At 36.8% G+C, this 11,646-nt stretch overlaps 1 protein-coding gene across 1 annotated transcript in view; it reads left to right on the plus strand.

The window, feature by feature from the left end:
- Window positions 1–448: 448 nt before the first annotated feature.
- Window positions 449–11,646, plus strand: part of AMTN (amelotin) — a 23,812-nt gene continuing 12,614 nt past the window's right edge. The window contains exons 1-4 of the mRNA XM_006873791.1: window positions 449–502; window positions 7,054–7,140; window positions 9,116–9,181; window positions 10,996–11,085. Of these exons, the coding sequence (XP_006873853.1) occupies window positions 449–502; window positions 7,054–7,140; window positions 9,116–9,181; window positions 10,996–11,085 (297 nt within the window). The remainder of the gene's footprint in view (window positions 503–7,053; window positions 7,141–9,115; window positions 9,182–10,995; window positions 11,086–11,646) is intronic.

Consider the following 11,646-nt stretch of genomic DNA (forward strand, 5'->3'; position numbering starts at 1 on the left):
GGGAGTAATTTGGGAAGACAGATTTCCATTTTTTATTTTCGGCACTTTTTTAATTACACTAGTCTTTCCTTCTGAAATACCCTCCATTCAAATGGTAGACATTGAGTAATATGATGTCTGCAACAAATAACTCACCTAATGAAGTGTTGGGAAATGAAAGAAACCAAATGATTTCACATCAGCTGCTAGCTCCTGATTGGTTTCTCAGTTGCCAGTCTCCTGCATCTGAGTTTAAATTCCTTCTGCAAATTGTCACAACTGAACAAACTGGAGAAATTGATCAGAGTGAATACTGCTTCACCTGTACGTTTTGTCTGCTCTGCATAAAGGTAACATTAATTGACCATATTACAAATAGAACATTCATTGTTTTTAAATATCTCTCAAAAGGGAAAAAGTAGAATAAAATAGTAACAGTATTTTATTATTATAGGTAGCTGTTTGAAACATGAAAACTATGATTCTACTGTTTTGTCTTCTAAGATCAACTCAGTCATTACCAGTAAGTACAGCATGCTTATTTTATGTATGAATCATGTTAGCAGCATATCTATGGGTACAGTTATTCTCTTCCTGATGTTGTTGTTGTTAAATGCCATCAAGTCAGTTCCAATTCATAGTGAGCCTGTCTAGGGTTTCTCTGAGGAGCAGCTGGTGAGGTTTAAACCACTGATCTTGTGGTTCAAATCAACCTTGCAGTCCAGTGCTTTATTCCACAGTGCCACCCAAGGCTTCAGTCTCATCCTACCCTCCACCAAAACTAAGATGTTTTTATGATCTAGTCCCTTAATATTCTTTTTTTCCTTTCCAAGTAAAAAAAAAAGACACTCTAATTTATATTGAATCTATAAATTAGAGTGTCTTTATTGAAAGGAGCTCTGGTAGCGTAGTGGTTACGAATCGGGCTGCGAACCGCAAGGTCAGCAGTTTGAAACTACCAGCTGTTCCGTGGGGGAAAGATGAGGCTTTCTGCTCCCGTAAAGACTTACAGCCTCAGAAACCCTGTACAGGGTCGCTATGAGTCGGAACCAACTCCACAGCACATAACAACAACAATTTATATTGAAGCCAATGCATAATCCAATGTATTCTCATTTTTTAGATGCATTCACTTTGTCATGGTAGAATTTCAATAATTTTGGCAGAGCAAGAAGTAGAATTTTTAGAGCTAAGAAATGTCTCAGGTTTTATCTGTTGAAAGCCCTAGTGCACAAGTTTTCACTTTTTAGGAAAAATTAAGGATTTTTTGGCAACTAGTTATTTGTTTGTGGGTAAGGAGGTAAACTGTATTTTCTGATTCTTTTGATTATAAGCTCAAAGCATTTGGTTTTATAAACTCGAATAATGGTACCAAATTATGAAATATCAAGGACTCCTGGTGTGGCACTGTAGGATCAGCCCTGCACTGTGAACCACAAGGTTGCCAGATCAAACCCATCAGCTGCTCCACAGAAACCCTATACAGGGTCACTATGAGTCAGAACCAACTCAACAGTACTTAACAACAACAAGGGATTGTTAAGGAGGCCTGAGGACACAGTGGTTAAGCATCTGGCTGCTAACCTAAAAGTCTAGTTTGAACCCATCAGTCTTTCCACAGGAAAAAGAAAAAGATGTGGCAGTCTCTGCCTGTAAAGATTATAAACAAACAAACAAACTAAAACAATGAGGCAGTTCTACTCTGTCCTGTAGGATCGTCATGAGCCACAATCTACTCAACAGCAAGGTAAAATGTTTAAGGGAATATTACAAAGTGATGAGCACTTCGACTTATAATGTTAACATCACGGATTATGTTCACATAATGCATCTTTTGAAAGAAGTAACACAAGTGCTTAAGCATGTACTCCCATTGTCTTCTATGTTGTACAGATAAAAACAGTGCTATGGATCTTCAATTTGGTTGCGCCTTGACTGAGATGTTTTAGTGTGGATAATTGAGGGGGGAAAAAAATAGGAGGTGTTTGCTATGAAATAGCAGAACCAAAATATATCATCCTTTGTCGAGCTTCATGCTCACTTAACACTTCTACAGTCATTCATACAATCAACAAATATCTACTGAAAACTCTGTATGCCAGACACTATGCTATTTGCTAATTATTCACTCATGAAATGGTAAGCCAACAAAAACTCAAAAAAAGAAACCCTTCTAAGCTAACAGTATATAATATCTATATCCAGAAGGAATATATATTTTTAAACAATAATTTTCAAATTTGCTGTTGTTAACTGCAGTCAAGGTGGTTCCAACTCATAACGAATTGTTTCCAAGAATGGCTGGTTGTTTGAACCACCAGGCTTGTAGGACATCAACCTTGCAGTTACTTGATGTTGTTATTGGTGTTGTTAGGTGCCATAGAGCCAGTTTCAACTCATAGTAACCTTATGCACAACAGAACAAATTTTGCCCAGTCCTGCACCATCCTTACAACTGTTGTTAAGCTTAAGCCCATTGCTGTTGCCACTGTGCCAGTTCATCTCATTGGGGTCTTCCTCTTCTTCTTTGATCCTGCACTTTACTCAGCATGATGACTTTCTCCAAGAACTGGTCCCTCCTAGTGGTTAGTAGTCCAGTGCTTACTCTACACTGCCACACTATAAGTGATTCGTGCTCAATTCAATGCAGACAGGATCAGAATGAGTTTACTGGGGGTAGAGTAAGACATGAATAACAAAAGTTCCTCATATTTTGTTTAAATATGCATTTGTCCACCTTGAAAAAAACTTGTCTATGAAAATGTAACCTAAGCAAGTTAAATCAGGAAAATAATTTTATGTAAAACAAATCATTTTGAAAGTCACAAAATTAATTTACCAAATAGTTCTTTTAAACATGGTCTCTCCATTGTTTTTAAATTACTACAAAATCTGTAAAAAGTCAAGATAAATAAAACTTTCCAGGAGCAGAGTTATCATTCATGAACAAGTTAATACAGATTGCTAATAGCCAACAAAGTGACAGCAATTAGACAAGTCGTGGGGGCAAGGAATGAGAGATGTGACACTAAAATGAATATTAGCTATTAAAACAACAACAACAACACTGCCTCTGAGTCAATTACAACTCACAACAACTTTGTATAGGGTTTCGGAGGCTGTAAATCTTTTACAAGAACAGAAAGCCTCATCGTCTTCTCTCAGAGTAACTGGTAAATTTGAATGGACAACTTTTTAGTTAGCAGTCCAATATTTATAGGAACAATATAAAAATCAGATAACATTGTTATTGTTGTCAGGTGCGATGGTGTCAGTTCTGACTCATAGCGACATTATGTACAACAGAGCGAAACACTGTTGTTCTGTTTGATTTCACTGTTGTTTCCACTGTGTCAATCCATCTTGTTGAGGGTCTTCCTCTCTTTCTATAACCTTTTTTTTCTATACCCTCTTCGTCTATAACCAAGCATTATGCCCCACTTCAGAGACTAGTCCTTCCTGACAACATGTCCAAACTATGAAAGACTAAGTCTCCCCATCCTCGCTTCCAAGGAATATCTTCCAAAACAGATTTGTCTGCTCTTCTGGCAGTCCAGGGTATATTCAATACTCTTTGCCAATACCAATTCAAATGCGTCTATTCTTCTCCTGTCTTCCTTATTCACACATATTTTGTGGTTGTTGTTAGCTGCCATCGAATCCGTACCGACTCAGAGTGACACTATGCACAACAGAATGAAACAATGCCCAGTCCTGAGCCAACCTCACAATTGTTGTGACTCTTTAGCCCATTGATGCTGCCATATTGCCAATTCATCTTGCTGGGGGGGTCTTCCTCTTTCTCTGATCCTCCACCTTACCAAACGTGATATCCTTCTCTAGTGATTGGTTCTACCTGACAATATGTCCAAAGTATGAGAGACGAAGTTTGGCCATCTTGGCCTCCAAGGAGCACTCTGGCTACACTTCTTCCAACACAGATCTGTTGGTTCTTTTGGCAGCCAATGGCTCTTTCAATATTCTCCACCAACACCATAATTCAAAAGCATCAATTCTTCTACAGTCTTCTTATTCACTGTCCAGCTTTCACATGTGTATGAGGCCATAGAAAATACTATGGCTTGAATCAACTTCACCTTAGTTCTCAAAGTGGCATCATTGCTCTTGAAATATTTTGCATTAGATTTGCAGTGTTTGATTTCTTGACTGTTGCTTCCATGAGCATTGGTTATGGATCTAAGTAAAAAGAAGTCTTTGACAATTTCAGTCTTTTCTCATGTATCATAATGTTATTTATTGCTTCAATTGTGAGGATTATAATTATATTTACATTGAAGTACTATCCATATAGAAGTATGTAGTCTTTGATCTTCATAAGTAAATACTTCAGTTCCTCTTTGCTTACAGGAACAAGGTTATATCATCTGCCTATCACAGATCATTAATGAGTCTTCCTCTAATCCTGATGCCACATTTTTCTTCATATAATCCATCTTCAGGGATTATGTGCTAAGCATACAGATTTAATAAGTGTGATGAAAGGATACAATCTAATACATGTCTTTCTTAATTTTAAACCATTCATTAAATCCTTGTTCTATTCGAATGACTGCCTCTTGGTCTACATACAGGTTACCCATGAGCACAATTAAGTGTTCTGAAATTCCTATTATTTGAATTGCTGTCCATAGTTTGTAATAATCCACATAGTTGAATGTCAGTAGAGCACACACAAAAAATATCTTTGGTTTTCTCTGCTGTCTTCCAAATTCCATCTCATGTCAATGAAAATATCCCTCATTCCATTTCCTCTCTGAAACCCAGCTTGAATTTCTGACAGCTCCCTGTTGATGTACATCTACAACTGTTTTTTAATTGTTTTCAGTAAAAATTTACTTGCATGTGATATTAATGATATTGTTTGATGATTCCTTTGAGTTGGAATGGTCACAAACATGAATTTCTTCCAATCCATTATCCAGGTAGCTGTCTTCTAAATTCCTTGGAATAGATGAGTGAATGCTTCCAGTGTTGCATCAGTTTATTGAAGCATTTCGACTGGTATTCCATCAACTCCTGCATCCTTGTTTTTCACCAATACCTTCAATTCAGATTAGACTTCTTTGTTTATTATCATCAGTTCTTAATCATATGCTAAGTATTTAAATATTTGAAATCTACCATTTCTCTTTGGTATAGTAACTCTGTATATTCCTTCCTTCTTCTTTTAATGCTTCTTGCATCATTCAATATTCTTCCCATAGAATCTTTCAGTATTGTAACTCCAGGCTTGAATTTTTTTTCTGCGGATCTTTCACCTTAAGAAATGCTGAGCTTGTTCTTCCTTTTTGGTTTCCTGACTCCATATCTTTATGCATGTCATTATAATACTTGACCTTGTCTTCTCAAGCTGCCCTTTGAAATTGTTCAGCTGCTTATTTCATCATTTGTTCATGTAGCTTTAGTTTTTCAGTGTTCAAAAGCATATTTCAGAGTTTCTTCTGACATACATTTTGGTCTTTTGTGTTTTTTTTGTTTCCTGTCTTTTTAAATGACCTTTTGATTTCCTTGTATATGGTGTTCTTGATGTCATCCCACAACTCTTCCAGTCTCCAGTCATTAGTGTCTAATGCATCAAATCTGTTCTTGAGATGGTCACTAAATTCAAGTAGCATATATTTGATGCCATATTTGGGCTTTTGTGGAGTTGTTTCAATTTTCTTCATCTTCAACCTGAACTTCAATATGAGCAATTGATTGTTTGTTCCACAGTTGACCCCCAATCTTCTTTTTGTTGATGATATTGTGTTTCTTCATCATTGCTTCCTACAGATGTATTCAATTTGATTCATGTGCATTCCATATGAAGAGGTCCACATGTATAGTCACTGTTATTGTTGTTGAGAAAAGGTATTTGCAATGAATAAGTCATTTGTCTGCAAAATTCTGTCATGCAACCTTTAGCATTGTTTCTATCATCAAGGCCATATTTTCTACCTGTACTTCTTTGTTTCCAACTTTCTTATTCCAATCAACACCTCTTGGATACAAATTTGACCAATTTCAGAATGAAGACGTTGGTAACATTTTTCAATTTCCTCATTGGCATTAGTGGTTGGTGTGTAAATTTGAATAATGATTATATTAACTTGTCTTCATTGTAGGTGTATGGATATTAACCTATCACAGACAGCATTGTACTTCAAGATAGACCTTGAAGTGTTCTTTTTGATAATGCATGAGATGCCATTCTTTTACAACTCGGGAAAAAATTCAAAGCAAACTAAGAGTCCGTGGCAGCTCCAAGGTAACCTAAGCACTGGCCCAATGCTCAAGGTCCATACCACACTGCTCTTGGGAATAGAGCTAGCAACAAATGATGACTTAAGATTCTTCAGTCTAATTGCAGAGGATGTCCTGAGAGATGCAAATGGAAAAACTCATTTCTCTAAGCCCAAGAGCATTTGCAGAGATTCTAGTACTGACGCTAGCACTTCGAGCAAGTCACTTTGCTTCTCTAGGCCTCTGTTTCCTTATTTAAAAAAAAAAAAAAAAATCAATACAACTAGACCATGACAATAACACGGACATTTTCACGAAAGAAAGAAATCTGTGATTCTTAACACATCAGGGAAATTCCCTAACCAAGAAGAGAACTAACTTCCATTACAGGAAATGCATGTAAGGCATTAGATTTTTAAAAAATGAAGCATCATTAAATTTATGACAACATAGCAATTTACCTTCTAGATAAAAGCAAATGAGCATAGAGCTAAGGCGAAGACTATATACTTCATATCCTGAAAAAGGAGGATGGGAGTTACAGGCAAGATAATCAGGCACTACCACAGAAATCCCATGTACTTTACCCCACCCTATCACCACCACCACACCATCTCACCCCACCTTCTCTGCATTTTTCCACTCCACAAGTCCATCTCCCATCATATGCAAAATATTCCATTCCAAACAGGGAATTAAAACTGCTCCAAAACACTCAGAGCTTAAAGAAAGACATTTTTTTTTTTTTGAAGAGTACCTGTTAGCTCTTGGACATAAATGGATGCAAAACCTCAAACACAGTCCTGCCTCATAAAATATTTGTTACCACAGATGCAACCCAATCCTGCTTTGGGACTTCCTCCAGCAAAGCTTGTTCATGATCAGGCAACACAATTAAATCACCAGCAGCCAAACCAGGTAAGTGTCCTTTAACAGAGAACATTTGCAAACCAGGAAAGAAAATTTGTTAAGACTACTAGATTTAAAGTTAATATTTACAGTCTCATGAGTGAATGAGAGTGAGACTTTCTGTTTGAGAAACCAAATAAGAACCAATATTGTTTTTAACTAGGAAAAGCAAAGTATCCTCATTCTTTTCTCTTTTGTCTGAATAATAATTTGGTTTAACAACCAAGTTAAATAACCTTTTAAAATGAATAACTACACTTATTTATAAGTTGGTCAAGTATGCCCTTGAGATACTATTATTTTGTTATTAGGTTGTAGGGAGGAGTCCCCAACCCTACAATGGAAGATCCTTGCCTTTGCCAAGAATGATCAGGTCAGGTGGAAAGAATTTCATGCAAGCAGAAGATTAAAAGATTTACCGAGATGAAAGATCTGGCCAGAGTAGATGAGGAGAACTCTATGCAATGCTACCACCACCTCCCTGAATTTTTGTTTGGTTTAGGTCTTTAGAAGATTCTTGGGCAGGGAAGACAGGAAAGGCTCTCATATTTATTCATGATTCTCCTTGGGAAAGGGTGGGGTGAGTTTTAGGGCTAAGATAATGAGGTGCAAGTGCAATAAGATTTCAAAATGGAGTTGGTTCAATCCAAGGTGGAATCGGCCATGAAAATGTCTGGGAGGTACTAATGGGACATATTATGGGGTGGTGTGCATGAACTCTGTCTCTAGACTGCAGTTGGAATCCCAGGCTGGACTTGAGGTGCTTGACCACTCTCAGTGGGAAGTCATGCAGCAGTCAGAGCTTGAGACATTGTACTTGCTCCAAGAACTGGTCTTCAGCTAGTTTCTCTTGAAAGACACTTCTAAAGAGGTATATCAGGCCCATAAAGCACTCTTACCTTGCCCATCCCATGGTACAATATGAGCACCAAGCATGTCCTAACAGGTGTGTCCTGAATATCATCATGGATGGGGGATATCGCCCTCAGTATTCTTCAAGGATTTTAGTTACATTTTAGTAAATGGCCCAGGTTTTAATCCTGTTTTCTGGATCCCCTTTTCTCCCTGCCTCAGTATATCATATACTTGCTGGAGTTTACAGAAATTAAGAGGTGATCTATAAATATATAGATTTTTACATTGCAGATTTCCTCATGTTTTTATTAAAATTTTTATTATTGTTGATGAGACAATATGTTATTGCAAAAGTTGTTTTTTTGAAACATGTGTATTTAAATATTTTTTAAAACTTCAGTATCTCTTGTCTACCTCATTCCAACCATTCCTCTACTACCAAAGACCCTCTCATTACCTACATCTATATTTATGAACTAAATAATAATGACCTTATAAATAAAATCATGTTAGAATCAAGAATTCTCTTTTTTAATTCTATGAATATTATAGAACACATGTCAGGAGTCAATCTTACTCCTTAAAAGATCTGAAACACATACAGTTTGGCAGCCCTATTTAAGTTAAAAAAAAAAAATTAAAAAAAGAAATAAAACTGAGTATGTAAAATTAGGTTCTAAAGTGCATGTTCTTTAAGAATTAAAAATAAAATACAACATTTTTAAGCTGATAAATGAGATAATTGGGCATACTGCTAGGGCAATTCCCAGGACCTGGGAAGGGGGCAAGACAAGTGAAAGTCCGTGGAGTGTCATCTTCCTTTTCCTTCACTATAAATCCATCTCTGACATGAGTGTAGCCTAGTTGATTGTTGTTATTGTTAAGTGCCATGGAGTCGGTTCCAACTCATAGCGACTCTGTACAGGGTTTCCGAGGCTGTAAATCGTTACGGGAGCAGAAAGCCTCATCTTTCTCCCATGGAACAGCTGGTAGTTTCGAACTGCTGACCCTGAGGTTTGCAGCCTGGTCTGTAATCACTACGCTACCAGAGATCCTAGTTGATTATATCCATCTTTGTCAGGGTAAACGACATTGACGTCCTGTTATCAATAATTTCAATGTCCCACAGGTCTTCCCTTCTTTGAGTCTGATACCACTAACACAGATGTTCACACTGGGGTCAGATCTACAACTGGTAAGTTCCATTTTACACCATCTATATCCACTGTTAATACCTAATGTTGATACATATATATGTTGTTGTTAAGTGCCATCGAGTCTGTTACAACTCATAGCAATCCTGTATAGGCTTTCCGAGGCTGTAAATCTTTGTGGGAGCAGAAAGTTTCATCTTTCTCCCATGCAGTGGCTAGTGGACTCAAACCACTGACCTTGTGATTAGAAGTCCAGTGCTTATCCTACAGAACCACAATGCTCTGTATATATACTGTATAGATAAAGATATACAGAGCATTTACATATATGAGATATGCATGTGTACCATGTACACATACTCACATTCATTGTAGAAAAATTGAAAGAGATATGCCAGCCAAAATACAAGGAGAGTTGGATAGTATTCAGTACATCATGAAAAGATTTTCATAAAGCAAGAACTGCTTAAGAATTTAATCTAGTTTAATGTCTTTACTTACTTAATTCTTCTTATCTCTTCTCTGAAGTCCTGTCCCAATTCCACTGTGATACCTCTTCACTGCCTCCCATGTCTGTCATTTCATAACCCATATAAACCCTGTGATTGAATCATCACCCTACTGACAATCAGGATAAACAAGTAGGCATACAAAAATCTTCACTCCTCCAATAGAATCTTTGTAATAGTTCAATCTATTTGGAAGAAAAAATAGTTAATAAGTGTTTTGCTGGTTAGAGTGGATTTTTCCCAGTCATTTAGTACATATTTTAAACTAAGTGTTTTATTCTGTTCCACAGTTTTCATGTGGTTAAGTATAAAGCAATTCAAGTTTTCATGAGAAAGTCATCAAAGAAATTCCAGGAGTCACTAGTGGTGTATCCAAAAGAGAAACATGAAGATACAACCACTTAAGTAATTTTAAAAGAGAATGGATTAAATGCCAAAGAAAAACTATGTGGGAAAAATTAGCCCTGGATGTTATGACTTAAGTGCACTTTGTATTTAAGCTTTTTGCTCAATCCACATGAAATATAATTTGATGCATTTACATTTAAAAGTCTCTCTTTAAAAATATTTTATATTTATTTTTGTAAATGTTATGTGGCATTAAATCAGTTCCAATTCATAGCAACCCTAAATACAACAGAACAAAGCCTTACCCTATCCTGGGCTAGCCTCAAAAGTCTTGTTACACATGGACCCATTGTTGCTGCCACTGTGTCACTCCTTCTTGATGGGGGCCTTCCTTTATTTCACTGAGCCTCCCCTTTTATCAAACATGATGTCTTTTACAGGAACTGTAGAAAGGTTCTTCCTGAAAACATGCTCAAACTACGAGACACAAAGTCTGGCATCATCACTTCTAAAGAAACAATCTGGCTGTACTTTTCCCAAAACAGATTTGTTTGTTCTCCTGGCAGTCCATGGTACTTTCAATATTCTTTGTCAACTCCATAATCAAATGCATCAATTCTTCTATGGTTTTCCTTATTCATTATCCAGGTTTCACATACATACAAAGCAATTGAAAATACCATGACTTGAGTCAAGTGCACCTCAGTCCACAAACTGACATCTTTACTCTTGAGAGCTGTAAAAAGGTCTTGTGAAGAGAGTTTACCTAATGCAATATGTCATTTCATTTCTTGACTACTGCTTCTGTGAGTGTTGATAGTGAATCTAAGTAAAATGAAGTCTTTAACAATTTCAATCATTTCTCTATTTATCATACATGATGGTATTTATTGATCCAGCTGTGAATTTTATGTTTAGTAAATACCTTCTAGCTTTCTAAATGTTCAAACTAAAAACAAAATTAAAAACCAATGAATATATTCTTTATTGCCCTACAGCTAAATCCTGCTTCAGGGATGGCACCTGGTGCCCAGACTCACCCACTGAACCTGGGAGGGTTGACAGTACAACAGCAGCTGCACCCACAAGTAAGTTCAACAACTGGGCATAAAGATGAACATTAAGAAGCAATTTCTCTCAGGCAGAGATCTAAATGGAAGGAAGATATTTTTTTCAGGCATGTTTTAACTTTTACGCAAATAATTTACACAGGGAAGTTCTGTTGGAAGTAGAGCTATCTTTGGCAATTTGTCCTTACTGAAATTCCATGAAAACACACCCAGAAAATAAAGTGCTCTACCACTAACCTGTGTACTCCTTCCATCTTCTCTTGATGCGTTCTGCATCATTCAATAAGTTGCACAGAGATTCCTTCAATAATGAAAGTGGAGGCTTGAATTTTTTCTTCAGTTCCTCCAGTTTGAGAATTGCTGAGAGTGTTTTTCCTTTTTGGTTTTCTGACTCCAGATTTCTGTGCAGTTCATTGCAATATTTCACTTTGTCTTCTCAAGCTGACCTTTGACATTTTCTGTTCAGCTCTTGTACCTCCTCATTTCTTCCATTTGCTGTAGCATCTCTATGCTGCAGAGCAAGTTTCAGTGTCTCTTCTGACATCTATTTTGACCTTCTCCTTCTTTCTTTTTGCTTTC

This window comes from Chrysochloris asiatica, unplaced genomic scaffold (genome assembly GCF_000296735.1).
Source record: "Chrysochloris asiatica unplaced genomic scaffold, ChrAsi1.0 scaffold00254, whole genome shotgun sequence".
Lineage (NCBI taxonomy): Eukaryota > Metazoa > Chordata > Mammalia > Afrosoricida > Chrysochloridae > Chrysochloris > Chrysochloris asiatica.